At 33.6% G+C, this 26,101-nt stretch overlaps 1 protein-coding gene across 1 annotated transcript; it reads left to right on the plus strand.

Annotated features, from left to right (window-relative positions):
* Positions 1-426: 426 nt before the first annotated feature.
* LOC138701312 (vesicle transport protein GOT1B) lies at positions 427-26,077 on the plus strand. Its single transcript, XM_069828078.1, has 5 exons — positions 427-760; positions 1,121-1,212; positions 2,065-2,243; positions 3,428-3,509; positions 8,141-26,077. The coding sequence occupies exons 1-5, from the start codon at positions 736-738 to the stop codon at positions 8,183-8,185; spliced, it is 423 nt and encodes a 140-aa protein (XP_069684179.1). The 5' UTR covers positions 427-735; the 3' UTR covers positions 8,186-26,077.
* Positions 26,078-26,101: the final 24 nt, after the last annotated feature.

The following is a 26,101-nucleotide window of genomic DNA, read 5'->3' on the forward strand; positions in this document are numbered from 1 at the left end:
AAAATATCGCTCAATTCCTATATGAGTAATATAAATTTCATAAATTTTACCCGAAAAACTAACACCGAAAAACGAGAGATCTAGCGAGAAAACCGCTGTATTGGCCATACTGACTACTGACGCAAGACATTGCACACTAGCGACACCAAAGAATTTATCCCATTCCATCTCTCATCAATGCCAACATTGCTTAATAATATAGACCTACCTCGTTTGATAATAAAGCGAGATAGCGCACAATATGCAAAATGTAAGATTTTATATTTATTAAAAAGAGTCAACAAGGCTTTCTTTTTGATACAAAGACCTTGCCTTTTTAAAGGAGCCTTTTTCGACTGCGTTCATATAGAATTTCCCATTACACTCTCGTCCTCACTTCCAGTAGTGCCAAATTCGACAGAATTAAATGTTCATAACTTCTTTGCAATTGTTAATGTTTGGAGGAGTGATGGGAAATTTGAAATAATGGAAAGTAGTAATGCGTAAATATTGTAGTGTAACTTTGTACATTCATTCCACAAATTAAATGTATAAAATAACGTATAGTATAGTCTTATAATTAAAATTGGCGTGTCTTGTATTCCAAATAGTTGCTACGTGTCCTATATGCACTACTGGAGTGGAATGTGGGAACAGCTGTAGTGTATAACAAGTCATGCCTTGTTCTTAATGACGTGGAATTTTAGGTTAAATAATTATTAAGAGCATAATTACATCCATATATTTGTATTCAATATGTTTGAGGTAACCGATCTGCAAAGTAAGTCTGACATCAAAGTTTAATACTGGTATGAAGTAGAATATTCATTAGTTGTTTTTACATCTTTTAATTCCATATGAAGTGCTAGAAAATACACATGAAACTGTAGGCCTATCATATTTTTAAGTATATCTGAACAAGTTTAGCGATTCACACAGCAATAATGTATTAAGGTGATGGAGTGAACCTTATTTTAAAATTAAATTTTTAAACTAGGATTTTTGTAGTTTTGACTTTTGCTTTTGAAAAGTTTTATAGGAATTATAAATCTTATCCTTGCAGTAATTATTGATTGTTATATAGCCCTATTTTGAATGTAATCGTCTTCCTCTGTAATTCAAAACATTTTTTCATTTACAGAGATTGGAGTGGGTCTTGCAGGATTCGGGGTATCATTCCTGTTTCTTGGTGTACTACTTCTATTTGATAAAGGATTATTGGCCATAGGAAATGTGAGTCCAGTTAACATTTTAAACTTTTTTTTATATAAAAAGACTAAAATAATTATTCAAAATTAGTATTAATTTAACATGTCAAATTTCTTCTTTATCGGTAGGCCTACATATGCCTATTATAATTCACGATTTTTCTTCAATTTTAAGTGTTACTTTTGCATATTAATTATACCTCAATCATGTCCACGATAATGAAGCAATTTAATTTTCACATAAAATCCATTGTAAATAACTGGAATCCTTGATAAATTGTAATATACGAAAAAGAGTAGTGGTAGGCTTTTGTAATTTAAAAATACGTAAAATGTAATATAATTTGAAGTAACACTCATAGGATAAATCATATTCAATTCGTTTCCATTTCACTAAACTAATACGCATTTTAAATTCACTTAATTTGTTTCAAACCTTGGAACAATTTGCTGTTAGGGTATGTCTCAATTTAATAAAATTATAAATTCAGAAGTTAACATATATTCAAAAGCAAGCTAACTATATCTCTTTTTATAAATAACAACAAACATTGTTCCTTTAATTGGTTATTTAACAACGCTGTATTAATTACAGTTATTTAGCATCAGTGGAAGTGATGATAGCAACACAGTTTTTGGCGAGATGAGGCCGAAGATTTGCCATGGGATTTCCTGACGTTTGCCTTACAAGGGGAAAAAAGCAATCAGTCTAAGCGAGATTGGAAATACATCTGAACACAGGCTTAGGGCATGAGTTGTTTCATTGAAAGTGTGATGGATATCTAACCTCGTGCGTCTTATTTATAATGTCCATTTTTTTTGTGTTTCTGTCCATAAATGTACGTGACACTATGACTGAAGTATTTTTCCCTTTCAGATCTTATTTATTGCTGGCCTGGCATGTGTAATAGGGCTGGAACGGACTTTCAGATTCTTCTTCCAGAAGCATAAAGTAAAAGCATCGATTGCGTTCTTTGGTGGTATCACAGTGGTACTCTTGGGTTGGCCTTTGATAGGGATGCTTATTGAAACATACGGCTTCGTCTTACTTTTCAGGTATATTAGTACATATTATTTAGTAATTTATGCGTCTGAACATAATTATAGCCTGGTAATTTCCAGTGGCGTAGCATGAAATTTTGAGCAGGGGAAGCTAACTCAAATTGTCTTCCATGTACATATGAGATAATGGAAAAATATAGTCTTAAAATAAATAATAGTCAATGTCAAAAGAGTCCGAAGATTGATTGTAACCTCGTAAGTAACACCAATAAGGCATCACCTCGAATGGTACGTAGTAAATTATGAATTCATGGTTTACACATATCGCTAACAAATAGACACTTATATGTATAATTTAACACTAGCTCACTCTCTGTCATATGTAGAGAAATCACAATATTAACGGTCAATAAATACAGTATTAGTAATTACGTAAGTATGCGTCTGTCTTGGTTGTGCCCTTCATTGAGAGCAAGGGAGTCGGTCGGTTCCTTTTTAAATCACACTTTTGTTCATAAGTCAATCTTGATAATGGAATTGTCCTAAATATTCAAGTAAATTAGTGTCAGCAACAGTTATTTCACTCATTATTTATTATATCAGCCACAATGCACACTAACACTTCAACTAAACACAACTCACGAAAGGGATAACTCGGAAACTAAATTATTTTCAATGTTAAAGCTAGCTTCTTGCGACCAGGGTAATTTTGATAGAAAGGGATGGAAAATCTGCGGGGTGGGTTACACAGAAGAATGAGGGGATTGGAAGCTGGTGTGTGCAGGCTCCATGTTTACTGCTGCATCATAAATCATCCTGAGCTGCTGCATCACAATATTTAACGCGTAAATATAACTTGTATTAAAATTAATAAATAATTTTGTTCATAAACTGCAGGTTTGTTATGAAATTATTATTAACTGGGGAAGCTAAGCTTTTTAGCTTACATTGACCCTACGCCACTGGTAATTTCCTAGAAGACGGGCAAAATCCAATATGGCTGACACAAACTACCAAAAACGTTCTGCCAACTATGAAGTTCAAATGCCACCAAACATCACAAAATCAAAGATGGAAAATCAAACATAAATTCATATTTTTAAAGGAGAACAAGCCCTTCAAATTACCGAATATTAGAATTTAAAATTCTTCTGCGCTTGGTATTGACTTTTAAATGCTTCTCTTTTAGTATACTGATGTAAATGTTGTGTTGTTAATGTTCTTTTTCCTTTTTCCAGTGGTTTCTTTCCTGTGGCAATCAACTTTTTGAGAAGAGTTCCCCTCTTAGGAACAATATTGAATTTTCCTGGAATCCGAGGGGTATGTTTTCTTATTTTCTGCTGTTTGTTTTCCTTTTGAGCAAGAATAACATTCATTTTTGCCCCCTTTATATTCTATTGCCATTATTGAGAGTTGTAGCTAACTTTTGAATGGTAATTTTCTTCATTGGGTTAATCCACTCTTTAGTTTTGGCTCTGAGAAACTTGTGTATTGAACATTCCAATAGTATGCGTTTCAGAGTTTCAGTTTAAGCCTGACAATACAATATGGACTGTCTGTTATATGAAATGTGTGAAGGTGGCATTCTGTTGTTACTTGTTTCATTCTTGCCCTTGCTACTAATTTTTTAATTTTGTGTCCTTGACTTTTATGTACTGTATAGCAGTAGCGGCTGGTGGTCAAAATAATGAGTGTGCTACCATCTCTATATCGGCCTACTATATACACTTATATGTATTTACCTTAATTTGAGACTCGCCTAGTATGAAGTCCATACGACGTTCCTTTCTACTGTAGAACTTGTCAATTACCCTGGTGTAAACCCCTCCATCTTGGACATCATATTATTTTCTATTGACAGTATTGCAAGAGCAATGAGACGATCCTGGGACATAGTGTTCCTTAAAAACCGTTTTATGCGTTTCAAGCAAGAAAAACGTCTTTCTGGCTCAGCAGTAGCCATTAGTGTTGTAACCAAAATATTTAACAACTTCGGTACTTCACGGAATGGATCCTGTAAATTGTTGGAGACTATGCATTGTAACAATTGAACAGACATCTATATTTTGGAAGTCGGGTTTTCCATACAGAACTCCAAGTTGTGTCTTTAACACTCTTTTTTTTAGTACCGGTATAGTATAGCTGTTGACAGCAACTTCAAGTTCACGTTCACGAAAATTACACGAAAAATTCTAAAAAATTTTGCTGTTTAACAATTTTGTTGCATCTAGGTAGCTTAAAGACTGGAAACGGTGAGTAGCTTCCTATACAGTCACATACTTCCTTGGCTTCAATTTTCTGGGATTCCATTTTCCGTCACTTGCTAGCTGATTCAGGAGGTACCTCGTAGCCCTACAGGTAGATGGCAGCAGCAGTCTGATATTTGAATTCCAAATACATTGTAAATAGTTCCGAGTTCTTCCACAAACAAGCATTCTTTCGTTACGCTTTATTTTTGCAATCTCCAAGCTGTGATGTGCTGAAGCTGACTACAGCACTTTCCCGCGTAAAAATAGCCAATCAGAGCAGTGATTTCAGCTTCGCACATGCGCATAAATTTCTACATTCTCATATGAACTTCAGAATAGCACAACGAACCCCCTGAGGCACTGAAGAGCGAAGACTCGATAATGCGTCATGAATATAACCACGGGAAATTGTTAAATGACAGATCAGATACTATAGTATTACAAATACATTATTTGTGCAAAAATTATCACTGTGCTGTAGCACTGTAGCACATAGGGACGGGCCGCCCCTGCTGTATAGGGTGTCTGACAAGTCCCGCATCATAAGCTAAATCATAAAACATGTTCAGTATAACCTCCTCCAATGTCCAAATATGTCTGGAGATGAAACTTTATTTACAACGCATTTATTTTTTTTTTTGGTCTAAGATTATACAAGCCTGCTTCATATATATTTATCCTATTATAGTTAAATACTGCATGTTCTGAACCAGACAAACTTGGTGTGACTGTCTTAATCTGTGTAAGGGACTATAAAACTTGTATTCCATATATTTATTTTTTTAGTTTCAGACATTCCCCACATGTTTAGGAACATTCTGAAGCGAAGAAAACCTACTTATAACTAATCAATAAAAACTAGAGTTGTATTAAGTGTACATTTTTTAAATTATACCTTTTCTCTCTTCCCCCTTCTCTGAGCTATGTTTAATGTATGTATTTATTTACACTAAAAGTGGGCAAATATCCAGTGCCATTGGTAACTTAAGTACACACAATAATTACAATTAATAATAATATATAAAATAACCTAATTAATAAGTGAACCTAATTTCTGTTACAACCGACGTATGTTTCACATTGGTACTGATAATCTTTCACTTCACTATCATCTCACTCACTGCACTGGCACTATGACACATTTCACTGACACTTCAGATCACATTTCACTGATGCTATAGAACACATTCATTGACACTATAAATGATCACTGATCGAAACTATATTCATTGCCACTGTAAACCATAACTTCACTGACTCATCGCGCTTCACTGATACAACAGTTCAAATAAGTCAAACAGTTACACCCTTATTGTTCCGTATAATCATACTTATAAACAGAATTACATTAAACATTTCTAGTCTAAGACCCTCTTACAAGCTATTTTAAGGGGAGTCTGTAGTTCCATATCTTACAATGTTAAATTCCTCAGAAGTTATAAAAGATACAAATGTAGAAAAAATAGGGCATATGTAACATACCTTTATGTATACAACTGGTTAAATAAATTTAAAATTCTACTGAGCAGTGGGCTATAAAAAAAAATTCATTGATAACATTTTTGTATTAAGAATTACTGCAAATTTATTTTTTATTTTTACTGAAGATAGAAATAAACTTAATTTTTTTTTTAACCTAATGGAACTAGCAAAAGACAGAACAGAGTGGAATCGTTTTGTGAAATCGACATGGAGTCGACATGCTCCATAATGTCCTTTGATTGATTGTGTAAATGCCATTACATTGATATTAATTAAAGCCTTCTGAGTACAATACTTTAAATGAGAAAAGTGTACCATTGTCACAATAATAAGAAAGTGCAGAAAAAAAAAAATTATGATTTATTTAACGACGCTCGCAACTGCAGAGGTTATATCAGTGTCGCCAGTATGCCGGAATTCTGTCTCGCAGGAGTTCTCTTACATGCTAGTAAATCTACTGACATGAGCCTGTCTCATTTAAACTCACTTAAATGCCATCGACCTCGGCCGGGATCGAACCCGCAAGTGCAGAAAAATGGTGTCAAAGTTTCCGTATCTTGCAATGTTAAATTCCTCAATTTTGGGTGCACTTTTTTCTCAGCATTGATAAAAGATACAAATGTAGAAAAAAATAGGGCATATGTAACATACTTTTATGTATATAAGCGGCTAAATAAATTTAAAATTCCATTAAGCGATTGGTAAGAAAAAATTTTTCATTGATAACATTTTTTGCATTAAGAATTACTACAATTTTTTTTTTTTTTGCTCAAGATAGGGCTAAAAGCTGACAATAAATAACTAAATTTAGCTTCCCTTATGAAAAGGTTGCCAGATTTGACAAAGTGTATTACATATAATTTGGAAACACACCTAAGAGGTAAAATGATAAACATTTGAAACGATTAGGGAATCGAATATACAAAATGTGCCCAATGTGCCCATTTACAGTTAAGAAAGGGGGCAAAAAATATCATCAGATAGGTTAGAATGATTTGAATGCTATATACCGCGAGAAAAATAATAGTACGGATTTATTGGCATTGATATCTAAACCAATCAACAGCCATCGGTTAAGATAACTTGGAAATTTCCATTATCACTCCCATACAAATGATTTCTCAATATCTGAACCGACCCTTTGAGGGCACTAATGGCTATTTCCTTCACAATGCTGTGTGTTAGCCCCAGGTTTTTACATTTGTTGGCAAAGAAGGAGGGTATGGTACTTCGTGCTCCCACCATCAGACCTATTACATCAATGTGGGACAGGCTATATTTATCTTTATAGAACAGGATTGTTGGTTCATAGATCAGTTTCTTTTCACTGTCCACCTCATGCGGTTGATCTGCATGTGTCTCAAATCTGATGGTGGGATCGAGAATGTATGCCGAGTTGTTCTTAATGGCAATGATATCAATTCGCCGAACACTTCCTTGTGTGGCTAGTCCCTGCACGTCTTGATGGACTGTAAACCCTACCTCCTTCAGTGTCTCGGCCAGCATAGAACAGACAGCATGGTGATGGATGTTGCGAAGGGCCTCACTATAGGGGCAGAAGCTAAGGATGTGGGGAAGAGTTTCAATCTCGTTGAGACAGCTCCTACATCGGGTACCATCCCGACTTCTACCCAGTACAGCTCGGACCGGAGTGACATAGCTTACTATTTTAAAGGCGTCAATCCGTTCCGAGAGGGTTAGACCTTTATGATTTCTTATCCAACTGTTTGCTGGGGGTAACTCTTTGTTAAGAATCACTCCTTTACCCTTTTGTTGCAATGTATACCAATTTTCAAATTCTTTTTCTCTTAAAGTGTCTCTAACTTTTTGAGAGTCCACAAAATTTTCACGATTATTTAAAAAAGAATTAGCAGGTGTTAAGTTAAGGCTCTTTAAACATAAAATCATATCATTTTACACAATATATGAAACTACCGAAAAACGATAAAAATAGAAATTTATTTATTTATTTTTCTATTTATTTATTTATTTATTTATTGTGGTCAAAATCCGGTGTACAGACTTCCCTAAAACTACTGTCTAATTTTTTCACGAGATGTCTTAGCATTCAATCACAAGGGGCAGAGAAGTAAAATTTTGCAACTAAAAAAAAAAAACTATTGAAGATTTTTCATACCAAGGGCGAATATCTAAAAGGTTACTTTCGTTTTATGAATTATTTAATTAACTTATTAATACCAATTTTTCTGTGTTTTACAGGTCGTAGATAGGTTAGCAGGTGATTCAAGTCGGACTACTGTCTGAAATTAGATACAAAGTGAGCTCCAGAAGTGAAGTACATGCGAAAGGTGTAAGTTTTGGTTGCCCTGTGCCTCAATGAAGGATCTGCTTGAATACTGCTCGATGAATTAAAGGATTTGCAGTGATGCCACATTAACAGGCGGACCATACTTCAAAGGCTGCAGGCATGATACTTCAGTATACTTTCCTCAAACGTGTATGTGATGAGAAATTAATCTTTGCTCATCCAGTTCTGGAGTATGTGTGTAATTCAGGAACTCAATACATTATCATACTATAAAATGTTGATCTACATGTGACAAAGGTATTAGTGCCATCTTAAGTGATGTGAGGAGAGAGAAATAAGTGGCTTGCTTAGTAAAATCACAAAGCGCATCTGAAACAGATCCGAGAATATTCTGAATCACAGGAAGGAATACAGGGTGATAAAGGCAAAGATTCAAAATAAATAAGCTGTATATGCTATTTTCATTCGATGTTGATTTAGATGGAAGCAATCTACTTATTTTTTCTGGTAATGGCAGCACATGAAAAGGTGTTACGAACGAATTAGTCATGTTTATGGGTTATGACGTTATGAGGAGTGTTCTGTTGATGTGTCCCATGAAAATAAAATACCCAATAGACTGAAATTTACGGTCACTTACGAAAAGTTTTAAAGAATACGTAGTTATATTTTGTAACTTGTGATTTCAGCTCCTTTTGCAATTTCATAAACTCAACTTTGTTACATTTCATGAAATGTAAAGTCTCGCATATTTATTGACTATCTGATTAAAGAAAACTTAGTGAAAATAATAATTTTGGCGTTTATGAGTTCCAATAAGATTTTTGAGCCTCTTGTCTAACATTTTCACTGTCTTTGATATAATTCGTAAATCTACAACTGGAGAATTCAAAGAAATCTATATCCATAATGTTATATTATGATATTCTTTACGGCCATATTGTCTTGTTTGTTATTGTGTAATGTGTTAATAAGTGATTTCAGATAGGATTGTGTTATTTTCTTCAGCAGTCAGTACAAAGGAAATTGGAAATAGGTATCTTCAATATTGTTATTTAAGCCATATGGAACTGTTTACTAAATCTTTACAATAAAACTGTTTTCTTACAGGTGAAATTTGACCAGTTTGCATATTGTCGCAAAAAGTAATTTTGTTCTTACTACACTAGCCTTTATCCATTCGTCATTCTTTAGTTGTAAATAAAAAGTTGCGTACATCCATTCATTTCTTCCTTTTAGTAATAAACAGTTCTTTCTTACTAGTGTCTGGTTTCTTTTATGAAATGGCGTGATTAAAAAGATTAGAGATTTAATTAAAGAAAGTATTAAAATGACTTTCAGTGATTTTTGGAAGCCAAATCACAATTTTGATATACAGGGTTGTTTCCGAGCTCTGATAACGAATTTAAAATGACATGTGCGTCAGACCAATAGTGAGTGATTTCATAATCAGAATGCACAGTGTATCACAGTAGCAATGCCCAAAAAAATCGAGTCTTTTTGGGAGGGATACATAACAAACCTTTCCGATGCCAAGTACAGTTACGTGAAAATCATAGGACCCTGCAATAAACGTGGTTTCGTTATTTCCAAGAAAGGCATCTTGTGTGCACCTAATAAGACTGACAAAGCTCGGATGGGACTAATTCCAGAATGGAAAAAGCAAGAAAATCCACCTCCCGTCACAAGTCGCTGCACCCCACAGGATGATACAAATTAATTTCATTCGAGCTTTACCAATCTTATTAAGTACACAGAAGATGCCTTTCTTGGAAATAACGTAACCTAGTTTATTGCAGGCTTCTTTTATTTTCACTTAACTGTACTTGGCATTGGAAAAGATCGTTATGTACCCCTCCCAAAAAGACTCGATTTTCTTGGCAATTTCTGCTGTGAGTCGCCGTGCACTCTGACTATGAGATCACTCACTACTGGTCCGTCACCTCACGCCACAGTTCAGCTGTCGTGTGACTCCTGACGCACATGATGTCATTCAAATTCGTTATCAGAGATTGGAAACAACCCTGTATCTGCAGCAATATAAAATGTAACACTAAGAATTTAGAATGAATTATTCCAAATCTATCCGAAATACTGTACTTTCTTTCTATTATAGTGTTCTACAAGATGGCTAGTTTCAATTTGAAAATATCTGATTGACGTTATTGGTATGTTGTAAATGTATATACACTGCCGAACTGTTTATTGTTGTATGTGTGGTAGGCCTATATTATTTGTTCAATTCAAAGATGTCAGTCTCCATTACCATGTATCACTAGCAGAGTCGTTTGTGTAGGAATCTTCAAGAGAGTTCATTTTTATGTCACAGTTTTGGAGGTATACAGTTCATTGCACTACTAGATCCAGGAGTAATTGTATTTGTGTAGGGCTGCAGCTCAGATGTATTATTTTAATATATTATGCATATTTACTGGTATAAAATATTATCGAAGGTATTGGATATTTTGAAACAGATTCACTATTTTTAAATTTAGTAAGTGGAAAGAGATTTCGAATTTAAAAATATTGATCCATGGAGATATAATCTTGTACTCACTGGAATAGACGCATCAATTCATTGTTCATGGTCTGCAATTAGGGTAGCTAGGTTTTCATACTGAAAATGAGGGACATTTAAGAGATTATTGTAGGATTGTCAGATTTCCAAACTGAAAATAAGAAGATTTTGAAGATTATTGCCTGAATCTTCCCAACATTAGTTTCAACATTTTTTCTTCTCCTTTTTTTAAAAGGTAATATGTTTAAATATACAGTAAAACCTTGCTAAAACGTACCCTCTATAAAAAGGAAACCTGCACAAACGAAAAAATAAATTTGAGAACGGAATGATTTCCTATCTAAAATAATAATTTAAAACGGAAAACTGCCTAATGTGAAAACGGAATCATTTTTGGGCACCATTTAGGTAAAAAGCCTGACTAAAACGGATAATTTTAAGTGTAACTGTTGCTAAATTCTTTCAAAACCATTTTTAATTTTGCGATAATACTGTACGAAGCATGACATTTTTTGTGTGACCGTACATGCAATGATCTGGAAGATTTTCGCTATTCTTTGTCAGGCGTTGGGGGGTGAAGCTTCTCTAACCATGTCAATGCTACCTGCCATCCAAGGATTGATTTGTCTAACGTGAAGTTAATCTATTTTCCATCAAACACAACTTCAGTTACACAACCGATGGATCAGGGCGCAGTTTACACTCTGAATTGATTAAGGATGCGAAGAAAATCCTACAACATTCCCTTCAAAAAAAAAAGTCGCGGCAATGCGCTTTAAAAGAAATGTGGGGGAGGGGGGAGACCAAGAAACTAAGGCGCAGAGAGAGGCTGCAATTATGTAAGTTAATAATTATGAAAATAAATTTCACTTTGCATGTACTGTACTGTAGAAATAATTTGAAATAAAAGTTACTGTAGTAACTTTTATTTCAAATTATTTCTTCCTTGTGTTCTTCCTACAGTGAGCATATTGCAGTAGTCTATTCTTAGTTTTGCCAAAACTCAACCCTTTGTAAAACGAAAACCTGCGAAAATGAAAAAAAAAAAAAAAAATTCTGGAACAATCACGTTTCGTTTTAGGAAGGTTTTACTGTATCTATAGTAGAATTTTTCGAAGGATCCCCAGTCGGTCTCTTTTGTTGCTAGAAGAACTTAGCCGTACGGTCCAACCCTGTCATTAAGGGACGCGTGCGGAAATTTCTAGACGTGCAGTTGTCACATTTTACATTGACTTCGACACGTGGTGGGTATGAAACAATCGTATATTTACTTCTATACAATAAATTGTACTTTCATTCAACCAATCACGAATTAATGAATGGTTAATTTTGATTACTGTGTGTATAGAGATCCGTTATAGAACCATTTTACGGTCAACTTCTTCAAATTAGTGTATTTTCATACTTCTATCAATAATAATAATAATAATAACAAATAACACGAAAGATTAATGTCAATTTATGTTTCGTGTCTAAATCCGCAGCGAAACTTAAAGTGGTCTGTAATAAAATATGACAGCATTTTGCTTCTCTTACCTCTATTTGTCGTCACTCTCTCCTAAATCAATCACAACTCTCTCTTGGTTACTGTCCCTGTCATGTTTCATGTAATTCTCTTCCGTTTTAATTGCATGTTGAACACAGGAGGACCGATTGTTGCAGCTCCATCACACAGAAGTTAACACACTAGACTCAAGTTGGGGTAATATTGTTTTTCCTAACATAAGACTTTAGTTGGTGCAGATCATTTCCAAAGATTTAGAATACAGTGGTACGCAGGAAGTCGTAACACTTCGTGTCCATATGAGGCTGCGAACTCCTCCACTGCATGTTTCTTACTAATATTGGCTGATTTGATTTCCTGCAACATAACTACCTTCCTGGGTATGGGGTTGGGCACGGTAATATTATTGTGCCTCATAAAGTTAATTATGTCTTTAAAATTGCTGTTCATTTATCATTGCTATTTTGGAGTTGTAAAAAAAACTAAGTAATTTACAATATACTCCACAAAACAATTGTAATAATAATAATAATAAAAATAATAATAATAATAATAAAATTACATAAGACTTTCAAACAGCGAACAAAAACGCTTGTGAATTGTTTGAACATGGTAAGAAAGATTGCAGTTAGTGTCAGCATTCATGGGAGAATTGGCAACATTTATGTTTGTCCCAGAAAGTGGAAACAGAGATTACCCCATCCCCCGAGTGGACAGAAAAGGTTGGGGGACCGTCTTACTTCAAAAGGCAACCGCTCAGCGTGCTGTAGCCTCTGTCTTTAAACTGGGGATGCATAGAACGATCCTACTTTACAAAGAACTGTACTCAAAAATATTTAAGAGTGACACTCAAAGCACTATACAGGGTGAATACTAAAAGCCATCTTCGAAGACAGAAGCATGATAAAGGCTATTGTGGCAATGAAATTCGAGATAAGAACCATCATGATATGATGTTTAGTTATGGAGATATTAGAGGCAATACCCAGAAGTCAAATGGAGTAATAGTTACTTTTGATCCATAGTGCTTAGCAGTTGGAGTTAAATGTCAAGAACACAACAACGATGTGTGTGTGCTACATGTACCTGTCCCTGAAATGATCAGCAGAAAATAACTGTAGCTGTTTTCAAGTACTGTACTGTGAGTTCTCTGTGCAATGTCACAGTTTAAAATGATGTTACAATATGTATGTTTCGCATTTTGAGGTTTACATTGCGTACCTCAAGCAGTCGCCGGTTTTCAAAGTGTGGTGCGTGACCCACCCAGTGTTGAACTAAATCCTAGCAAACCTGTGTGTGCGATAGAGTGACGAAAGTGTAATTTGAAAGTACGGGATGTTCGACAAGGACATGTGGGAATTACATTCTGAGCTTAAATGTTGCATACAGAAGCGTTCCCAATGGAAATAATACTTGCCCCATTAGACAACTGGAAAAAAATTGCAAGCTAGAGTATTGGTTTCTACCTCATTTATGCATGTTTTGATGTGTTCTATTATACTGGTGACAGACTACAGTCGCTAATTGCTATTAGCTCCAATAGTGATTACCGAAAATGTGGTGACACACCAGGTCACGCTTGGTCCCGCCTGGTCAACAGCTGAATTACCATAAAGGAAACAATTTTCTCTGTGTACATATGCATATGTTTGTTTCCCTCCTGGACAACACCTAAAGTTCATACATACTTTTTATGTTTGTTCATTGTTTCCCCTCCCCCTTTATTTTTTTTGTTGTTTCTTGCAGCTTGATAGGGAAATTTATTTGTTAAAATTGTTATATGCTTTACAATGTAAACTGATACACTTCATATCATTATTATTTATATTATTTTGAAAAGAGATTTTATAACCTATAAAATTTATATCATCATGCCAAAAATTTATATTATTTTGTAATAAAACATATTTTTAAAATCAACCCTAACCTCAATGATAGCATCGTAATGGAAACTGAAATTGAAAAAAAAAAAAAAAACCAATTCCAGTTTGTAATCCATCATTTAATGAAATGAAACATCTTTCAGCAGCCTTCTATTGCTCTCTATATATATATCAAATATGAATAATTCGTCTGTCATTTGTTAATATATTTCTTTTTACTTTTCTCACATCTGCATTAAATTTCTTCACTACGTCTAATAGTAGCCAAATTCATTTCCTAGCCATTCATTTTCGTTTCTATTTCATATAATACAATGGAAGGGGTAACAAAATTCTACAGCAGAAGCTATCACGACTTCCTAAATAATATAAATCGAGGTGATTCGAAACCAAAGATTACTAAAATGTTACTTTCGTCCACTGGGCCATGCCTCAGCGCAATTATCTAGTTCTGGGAACAGGATTTAGCTCCTGATCGCGATCAGGACAGTGACACACTACAAACCCGATCACGATTAGGTTGATAATTGCGATTAGTGACTGTAGTCTGTCACCAGTATTACGCCCTGGTCTTCAAAGACAGCATTTAGTATTCACTCTCTATATTTACAATTTGAGTTTTATTCATTCAACAATGTAACATCATCTTCAACATATCTGAAGAAATCTTTACAAGAAAGGTTGAAATTAATATTTTATCGTTAATTTTTTTATTTTCAAATAAATAACATTCTATAATAATAGATATCTATTTTAAATAAATAATTATAGGCCTATTTTAATTCCAAATATATTTAACATAAGATTACACTTTCTCACACTGTGAGATACACTGATATATATCCTTCCCTTCCAAATGATGTCATTCTAGAAATGGCTGTTGAATTTATTGGTTAACGAGTGATGGTTATGAATGATGTAATCTGATGTTAAATATATTTTACATTAAAACGTAATTATTTATTTTACATAAATTTTATTATTTTGTAACATTATTTATCCGAAAATAAAAAATAAATAACTATAAAATGTGATATTAGACTATAGTCTTTACACAGAGAGGTGTATTGTGGTAGAGGGGCAATCATTAGAAATTGTAACACGAGCATTTGTTGGCATCCAGTCACTCTTGAGTTGGATGGATAATAGGCAAGCAGTGTGGCTGCAGTAACTTCTTTTTGGAGATGGAAGTTAGGTCATGGTAGCTTACCAACATAAGGAGAAGAAATGTTGAATGTGAACAAATCAGAGGCTTGAGCGACATGGAAATTAAAAAAAAAAAAAATTAATAGTGAAATATGGGAGAAATGTTCTTAAATATGTTGAGCTATGAGACTAAGAAAATGTGTTTGAAATACGGGAGACCTAGCAACCCTATCTGCAAGAGAATCCTCACTTCTTCAAAGAGATAAAGGCATTAGTCACATACAATCAAATCATAGGTTGTTAAAAAAATATATTTCCTACCGAAATACAGATATCCTTCATGATTGACCATAAAAACAAGAGAAAGTTGTGTTATATGATTATAATCATTAATGTTGAAGTGTTTGACATGTTTAATATATTCTACTTGTCTGGGCCGATCACATCTTTCCAAATAAAATATTTGATATATCCTGATCCATAAAATGCAGCCATTGAGTTAATTATGAAACTTGCCGTTAAACTTTGTGGGACTGTCGCAAGGTTGTACAAAGGTGTGTCCACAACTGAATGGTTTTCCATAACTTTGTTGTATCTGTAAGTTATTTTCGTGCACATTTTTCTATGTTGTTAGCAATAGCACTTGTTTATTAAATTTTCTGTCTCGTTCATGAACAAATTTTCGTTAACTTTTGTGACTGAATCTTTCCATTATCTTTTCCAGCAGTATGGTAATTACGAGGGGGATCCAGGAAATAACGACCGTTTTGTTGTAATAATTAAAAAAAATATATTTATTTGAAAAAAAAAACAAAGTCTGTTACATAACTGAAGCTTCCTTTACTTCTCTACATAATCACCACCTACATTTAAACATTTGTCATATCTGTTCACTAGCTTTAGAATTCTCGTGTTATACTGCTCTGCCGCCAGTTCATTAAGCCAGGTGTTCACTGTCTTCTTCAACTCTTCATCACTTCCAAAATGCGTACCACCCAGAAAGTCTTTCAGCTTAGTGAAAAGGTGAAAATCGCTAGGAGCAAGGTCTGGACTATAGGGCTGATGATCAAAGATTTCCCAACCGAATTGATCCAGCAATTCTCGAGTTGAAGCAGCAGTGTGTGGGCGGGCGTTGTCGTGAAGAAGCACAACTCCTCTCGAAAGCATTCCTCACCTCTTGTTTTGGATGGCTCGCCGTAGTTTTCGTAAAGTCTCACAATAACGATTTGCATTGATCGTAGTGCCTTTTGGCATGAAATCCAGCAAAAGAACACCTTTGTGATCCCAAAAGACAGTAGCCATGACTTTTTGTGTTGAGAGAGTCTGTTTGAATTTTCTCGGTTTCTTGGGTGATGAGGGATGATGCCACTGACGTGATTGGCGCTTGGTCTCTGGGGTGTTGTGAGACACCCAGGTCTCATCACCAGTCACAATTTGATCAAGAAAGGCGTCTCCATCTGTGTGATATCGCATCAAGAATGTCAATGCTGAGGCCATTCTCTGAGTTTTGTGTTGGTCACTCAGTTGCCGTGGAACCCATCGTGCACAGATTTTGTGGTAGCCAAGATGTTGCGATACAATTTCACCAAGCAAAGAACGAGAAATATCAGGAAAGGCAATATGCATTTCGTCGAGTGATGTGCGCCTGTCTTGCAAGATTCTGTCGTTCACTTTAGTCTTCAGGTCTCCTGTGATGAGTGATGGGCGTCCGGGTCGAGTTTCATCGTGGACATTTGTTCGCCCATTGTTGAACATTTCGCACCATTTTCTCACACTTCTTTCATTCATTACAGTATCACCATACACTTCTTTCAATTGCCGGTACATTTCTGCAGGTTTCAAATGTCGGGCATTCAAAAATCTAATCACACTCCTCACCTCACAGTCGGCGGGATTATCAATCACGTCGTTCATTTTGAAGTAACACAAAATGCACAATGGCGGCTTGTTACAACCAGTACTCACAACATTATGAGAACACATGTTAAGGAAACCAGTTGACCTTCAAACAAGGAAGGGGAGTCAGCTGCGCGGCGGGTATGCGTGAATGGTCGTTATTTCCTGGAGCCCCCTCGTATTTTAATATGTTCAATTTAATTTTTCGTAATTCCATTATGTTGAAATATATAGTATATAGTATATAAGATCTTATATAGTTCAGTTCTTCTCTACTTACACAGTATACCATTTTCCAGTTTTTTAAAGACTGTCTGTATTGTATAATGTAATAAGAATATTATTGTAATAAATAATGTCATAAAAAGTAATTACCTTTACGTTAAAAATTATTTCAGAATCTTATAATAAACTTTACATATTTCTGACATGATCTATGAAAGTATTTGTTTTGAAATTCGACATCACTATATCAGAGAAATGTATGATCACTAGACTTCGAATTTTTAGGCTCTAAAACTTAGATTTTAGGTGCCTAAATTGGGCTCAATAAAACTACAGTATAGAATAGGCTATAAAATTTTAAAATAGTGTCTAAAATTCATATCTAAAATGACTTTTCATCACATCGTACTCAAAATTAATAATATTTCTTATAACTACTATTATTAGTTAAGTATTAAGCATTTTATAAAAATCTTGTCCTTTAGAAATTATCTTAAAAAGCAGTGTATTTCCTAGCTGTCTATATAAGAGGAAAAGAAATTGGTTGAGTCACTGGCTGAGAAGAAACTGCCTACTGAAGGAATGGTGAACGGGAGAAGATATCAGATGATAGACGACGATTGTATGAGGAAACAAAAAGGAAGGCAGAAAATAGGAAAGATTGGAGAAAGCTGGGTTTGCAGTGAAAGACCTGCCCTTGGGTAGAACACTAAATGAATTAATATATAGGGGTATTCTGAAATGGAATGGAACTGTGCAATGAAGCATTATTTTAGTCCCTAAGTTTACATTAAGATTGATTCATTTTAACCTAATATACTTTTCATAATTACTACAATCTTGGTACACAATTAGTAACTTTTCCAAATCTTCGAGAGCAAGTTTACACTTTTTGTCTGTTAGCACAAGCTTGTAGGCAGAAAACATGCTTAACTTCTACTGATCCACGATAGCATACTTCTATTTCCGAATTGTTTGTACTGGAAAGTCACATTTTTCCATTTTCTTACACTTCCCCAACAGAACAGATCAGTAAGTCTGGAATTTTTCTGGAGAACATTTTCTAGTTTTTCGGGTACTTTTTCTCCAATTGATTTGGATACTGAGCTAAGTTTCTTCCTATCATGAGCTAAAAGGTGAAGTTGCTCATAAATTCGTTTTTCTGCAGTTTCCAAAGGAGCAACAATAGCAACTAAGAATGTAAAATGTGATCAGATGTAAGCCACCTCGATGTGAATTTTCATCATTACAAAGAAATGAAACAGAAAAAATGTATTATCAATATTTTAAACTAAAATAGGCAAAAATAGGTTCTGATGTCAAATTAGACATTTTAGGCTCTATAAAATTAGCACTACTTATAACAATCAATAAAACGTGTTAATACAGCTTAACACGTGTCCTATCTCTTCAGAAACAAAATAGGTTTTTACCTAAAATACGATGTCTAATGATCAGTACTGTCCAACCGAGTGGTTATGTCGCAGGGTTGGTGAAATGGGTGAAGTCACATGACAGTTCCTTACTTTACAGGGCCCTTTTCTTTAAATTATTTTAAACAGTTTTATAATATTACATAGACTTCCAATTCTGAGTAGCAAATATTTTCAGGAAAGAACCTAACATTCCAGCCACTAGCCATTACAAAGAGGTCAGCAGAAATGGGTGGAGGAAATGGAGATGCGACATAACCACTTGGTCGGATAATAGTTGCTAGATATATTAGTGTTATAATCAATCAGTCACTAACCGAAATGGATTTACAATAATTTGCATATTTCTTGTTCAAGTTTTAGGTGTAATTGTGTATATTGAAATTGATAACCAGTGTAAAAAAAAAAAATCACGTAAAGCAGGCTGGATTATTAAGTAATAGCTTGACCATCGAAAACTTTTGCAAACTTCATTGAAAAGTGTGATCCCAAAACATGTTAAGTTCATTTTTATGAAAGGAACTGGGCTAGTTTTTTTTATCCACCAGTCTACAGACTGAGCTAGATTTCAAGTGACATGTACAATAACATAAACTTTTGGACAAGGATTAGCGTTGTTTTGGAAGAAAACAAGCTTGAAATATGACAGAGGGTTCAAATATAATCATATATATGTAAAAATTATAAAAAAAGGCCAAATAGACTGAGCTATTTTTGGGATCACACGCTTCAATTCTATCCATCTTAGTGAAATGTTTTTCTGTCATACTCCATTTTTACTTATCATATTGCAAAGAATAATAAATATCGCACCAGATACTAAAAAAAGTTATGTTTTATTTAACGATGCTTGCAACTGCAGAGGTTATATCAGCGTCGCCAGATGTGCCGGAATTTTGTCCCGCAGGAGTTCTTTTACATGCCAATAAATCTACTGACATGAGTCTGTCCCATTTAAGCACACTTAAATGCCATCGACCTGGCCCGGGATCGAACCCGCAACTTCGGGCATAGAATGCCAGCACTATACCAACTCGCCTACCAGGTCGACTACCAGATACTATTTTCATTCTCTTCTGATCCGTGATATGAAATTCTCTTGACATTTGGTTTCGGTGTAGACAGAAATTTAAATAAACAAAGCTAATAAACATGATTAACAATTGTTAATGAAAAATATTGATTAACTTCGGTGTGGACTCACCTTAAAACATTCTATCATTTTCCCACTACTCCTAATCATAATTATTAATAATAATAACCTTCACATGAAATGTATAATGTATGTTAGTGTTATGTATTGTTGTGTGTATGATTTGGAACTTTCACACTGTGTTCAACATGGTGCGAGATTTTTTGTTTTTGTACCATGTCATACAGACATTCAGTGTTTCGCAAATTGTGTCAGCCTCATTGTCACAGAAGGCAGGGAGAGAGAAAAACCTATCTGTTACATCCATTTATCAGGAAGAATTCTCCACATCTAAAATATGCAACTATGACATGGTTCTAATGCCCAAAAATCTCACATCATTGCTATGTGATCTGAAGAAATTACCACATACAGTACAAATTATTTCATGTATACAGGGTGCAAACGATATAAACTGTCAAAATTATACAGACTGTACATCTCGGTCTACTAAACATGATGTGTAGTGAAATTTTGTTTTTAATTCCTAAAATATCATGTTTTTAGGATGGATAGTAGTCTAATATTTACTGTTCGAGTAAATGTAAACGTTATTGCCAATGACTTTCCATCCAACACACACTAACACCACAATAGAGAGATAACAGAGTACCTTGATTTGCAAACAAGAATATCACCACTGTTGCAATGTACCTATGTGGCAGACCGAAGTAAATAATGACAGTCTACTATAATTTCCAAAAACATTAGACTCACATAACATTTTTTCTAGGTAAATCACAAAAGTTACAGAAAAATTTTATTAGACTTTTTTGTTCAGTAATTTATGCTCTATCACCCGTATTTTTTGGCAGTTTTTTATCGTTTATATACTGTATAGGAACATATATGCGTTATATACATCCCTATTCAAGAAGGAACATTAAATCCTAAAGAAGTATGGAAAAAAATGTCTTATGATTATTTTGATATTCAAGTGTACATTAGAGTACAACTCTACGGACCAGCATGGGCATACTTCATTAAACTCGTACTACTATTCCTTGCACGTATATAAGCCATAATATAACAAGGAGCATACATTTAACTTACGAGAAATCTTAGTTTTGTGGCAATGCACGAAGTTTAATTTTATTGGAATAGATGCTTTACCTTTGGATCTCTTTCATTTAACTACCAGCCCTTTGATTTCATGATTTTACCAGATACTCATTTTTCATTTTTTTTTTTTTAAGAAATGACGTAGAAAAATAAGTTTTGCATGTAACAGATAGGAAAATAATTTATCGCAGTAGATCGTTGTTTTGTATATGGATTTATAAAAATATTACGTCTCATTACAAATAAATATTTTTTTTCTATTCAACTCTAATATTTCATATTTATGATAACATATTGAGGATACATTTATAAGGATTCAGCACATCTTAGAAACAACTAAGATCTTCTGAGGAAAAATAAGATTGAATATATTATTTTACGAAGTTCTGTAACATGGTAGCAGCTTCTTGAGTGATACACAGTTCAGGGATTTAAGAAGTAAAAACTGAATAATTTTAAAGGGATTTCTAAAAAAAATTCCTGGCTATGTATAAGTGTAGCCAGAATATTTTAAATGAATTTCATGTGGAAAGTTTAATTTCTTTAATACAAAAATAGAATCAATTGGAAAGAGTATTTTTTAACCTTGAATAACACTTATCTACTACCCTGCACTGACAAAAAATGTAGGTCATGCTGGCGTAACATTGTTAAATGGCAATAACTCAGTATCTGTAAAAGATAGAAAACACAAACCTGTATGTAAATTAAAGAACGTTCTATAGCTGTGATGTATTTTATTCCATAATTAATATTTTACGCATTGTTACGTAATTACTGAAAACATGCAACAATTTACACTCACTCTCCATGCACAATTGCTTACCACACCCAAAGCACAAGAGTTAGATTTTTTACATATTTGGAGTGAAATATAAGCACAGTCTAGTATATACAGTCGCGAAGCTCAATACGTAGTAAATATGCAAACATTAGATAGTTGCTCACCACTAGGATCGCTAATATCGCCTCATTACAGACAATGCAAAATAGAACTGTCACAGTCTATTGTTTCTAGCACCCTCAAAACTCAAGCTTCGTGACTGTATATAGTAGACTGTGATATAAGTAACCAGAGCTTTTCAAATCTCTATTCAGCTTTTAGCTGATTAATTTTTTGGTATAATTTGTTAATAAAGCTTATTGAAGAAGACTGTTATGTACGTAGTCTACTGTGATGTCATCTACAGATATGTTGGGATGAAACAATCGTACTGAATACATGCGCAAATATGTATACTATAATATTTAATAAAATTGACCACATGCATATACAAATATATTACATAATGTTATTCAATGTTATTATTATTATTATTATTATTACTATTATTTAAGATTGAACCACGTTCACTTTCTTGCATCTTATTTAATAATGGACTCACAGGCAAAAGAGAATTTTAATATCCAAGAAAAATAAATTACAAATTACACGATAAAGAGTTTGTAGTCTCTTCATAACCTGAACAGTCTTTGGTCAGATTTTTTCTGTTTATGACGATGATTTAAAGCTTATATGTTCCTCCTCAAGGGTCAAAACGTTACCATACTTAACACTAGATCTGGTTTCAAATCCATCCAGTGATAATGGGTTTTTTACTCGACTTATTTTCTTTCTTTCTTTGATGGAACAAAGGACAGTAATAAAAGTTCTCCATTACCTTCTATCTGTGGGCATTGTTTCACTTCTCTCCAGCTCTTTCCATGATTAAGAATCCTTTCCTCTATTGTTCGTCTCCATATCTTTCTGGATTTTCTCCTGTTGCTCCTTGTGGATTCAGATCTAACACAATCTTCTCATAAACTCGATAGATTTCTAAAAGTGATAAAAATTCTTAACTTTTGTTGCTTTGCTAAGGAAATGATCTTTAAAGTTAAATTTATTAAATAGTTTATTGAAATTCCTCTGAAGAAAAATAAGAAACCTTAGCGTGAATTTCTTTGCTAAGAAAATTATCTTCGAAACTATTTGCTGAAATTTGTTTACTTGCATATTACAAAGATAAAGTAGTCTTATTTTATAACATTAAGAAATAAAGTGAAATCAGTATTTCAACTAATAATCGAAGTAATTAATATAAATACATCAAATAAAAAAAAACCTGCTCTTAAACAGGAGGGAGCCAGACAAATTTTATGGTCATTTCTAGCCTGTGTTAAGACTCAACTCTGCTCGCAGCATTCTCGTCTAATTGTGCTACCAGTCGAGGTAATAAATTATCCCTTGAATTCTTGATACTGCCAAGATAGAGTCAGAAAAGTCTTAGTTAAACAAATCTGAAATCATTGGAAACCAAAGGTGCATATCCATTTGGCAAATTTCAGATTCTTCAATTAGTATCGTGTATTGTCTTATATAAGTAAGCAAGTGTTGTTTTCCAGCTGGGAAGCCTGTGTCATAGATTACATCAAAGATCAAATTTGTCAGCCATTTTTTGTCCATGTTGCATTTCGACTCAATAATATGTGAACTTCTGAAGTTGAATGCATTGTTAAATAAAATGATCTTCTACTACCATGAACTATATATTTACTTCGTTTTTATCATTATGAGGCCCATCTTTATGGCTAAACTAATATTATTTATGGTATAGTATTGAATTATTGCAAGCACTATATTGTGATGTTTCTTGTACTTGAAATTCTGATGATTTAGCAGAAATTTATCTTACAAATTAATCTGATATACGAGTTAAAATGCTCCTTGTTATATCATGCTTAATATTTACGTTTCTGTGCCTCACTCGAAAACTAGGTAGTTCTTAATACACAAGTGCACTGTGTATTGTAGGGAAAAGTTTAATTTATCTATCTGCTTGATCCCATTTTCTTTTCGTAAGTAGCCAGTCTTATTTCATGTTCGCATGTGGCTATTCTCCAATATTTATCAAATTTTCTGTATCTTGTAAATTATGTATTTATGTTCAAATTTGTGACTTAATAATATGGTATAATTGGGTCTTTATCAAGATCTTCATTCCTTTCCAAAATGTTTTTACTGTGGTTTATTCCATTTCAATTGGTACCAGTATTGAAAGACAGAAGTATTTTTTTCCTTTCTAAATGTAGGATAATATGTGTGGAAACTATCTACTGCTTTGTATCAATGTATATTGATTCTTTATTACTTTTATATTTATAAATTTAGCAAGTTTGGATTCGATTTGATCTTAAATGTGTAAATTTGTTACTTAATGATGTACTGTCACATTGTAAAGGGAAATTATTTGGTAGAAATCATGAATAATTGCCTGTATATATTTATTAATACGTATAAAACATAATATCTTAATATAATTCTGTAGAAGCTATTCTCTGTATAAAATAACGATTAATGAAAAGAACTGGTTTTTGCTAAATTTATAATTAGACAGTTTGAAAAATCGCCTTCAGGATGTGTGTTATTCTGCTCTGGAGATTTGAATTCACGAATACAACATACATCAGATGGCCATGAAATTAAGAACTTCAGTTTGATAAAATATGGCACTATAATATAACCACAGTCTAGTATATACAGTCACGAAGCTCAATACATAGGAAATATGCATCCATAGATAGTTGCTAACCACTAGGATCGCTACTATCGCCTCATCACATACAATGTGAAACAGACTGGCACAGTCTATTGTTCCTAGCACCCTCATCAACTCAAGCTTCGTGACTATATACTATACTGTGGTATAACAGTGATTGGCTTAGTGTTTTGTACACCAGTAATGTTCAAATTCTGCTCTGAAATTTGGCAGAAAAAAAGCATGTGCATCATTCTATTACTAATATTTTCTTATGGTATTGTTTTCTTAAATTCGGTAAATATAAGTTGCAATTGCATCGAAGGGAAAAATATAATAAAAAAGAAACTAAGAAGATTTCAAAACATGAGGATCCAATGTTTGAAATGCAATGCATGTTGAACACCAAAACAAAAATTATTCCACCATTTATCAGCTTAACTGGAAAAACAGCATATTCAGTTCAAAATTGTCAAAGATATGTTCCTAGGAAACATATTAAAAAAAAAAATTAAAACATTTTCGGGAACTGTGTACATGTAAAAAGTGTGAATTATAATTTAGATTGTAAATAATGCTTTTGTACATAAGTATTTTAACTCGAAAGTGCATAGACCTATCAGTATCTATATGCTTAAGAGGAAGGATTTCTGTAGATTCAAAAGAAATTATACTCCCACTTGTGGTGGAAAAACCATTAATAATAATAATAATAATAATAATAATAATGATGATGATGATAATAATAACTGCTTCTGCAGACTTTATCTCTCTACTCGAAAATAGAATATCTAACCTATAAATACACACACAAACTTTTTCATACAAAAGACGTTAATGCATGTGTGATTAAACGTACATTATTATGTCTTATTCTTTGAACTATAATGGAGTCACATTGTGAAACTCGTTTACATATTTTTGTAACAAATGTACAAAGATCAACAACTATATTCTCTTTCATTGCCGAATTGTGCACAAAGCAAAACATGTTTTCTCTTTACTATTGTGGTGTGGAAGCTACAGATCTTGCCTGTACATATTAGAACACTTATTAGGTGTGAATTAATGCCAAACAGATTGACGTCATAGATCAAAACAAACTGAGGATTCCTTCCGGTAACTTTGTACCATGCACACACTTATCTGCTGTATTTCTGAAGGCCAATGCACAATTTCCCCGACATTGATGAACTTTTCTTATAAGAGACTTGGTGTAATGATGAAGTAAGTGCCAGTGATACCGGTGAATGTGGTGAACTTCCAATGATTTTTGTAAATGTTTGTACTTCTAATTCTCGTATCAATGTTTCCAACAGTGACTACAAGCGAGTAACAATTTGTGTGAATTGGAGCCATGTGCATGTGATGAAATTACCAAAAACATAAAGGTGTGTTTCATTTTAAATGACTATGTTATTGTTTTATATTCTTTATTTTTTTTCCCATGATATATATTCATACTTAAATAAAAATGAACTTGAATAAAGAAATTACCAATGTCACAACCTTTATTGTGTTTACCTCTGATTTTATTG

The sequence above is a fragment of the Periplaneta americana genome, chromosome 6 (genome assembly GCF_040183065.1).
Source record: "Periplaneta americana isolate PAMFEO1 chromosome 6, P.americana_PAMFEO1_priV1, whole genome shotgun sequence".
Classification (NCBI taxonomy): Eukaryota; Metazoa; Arthropoda; class Insecta; order Blattodea; family Blattidae; genus Periplaneta; species Periplaneta americana.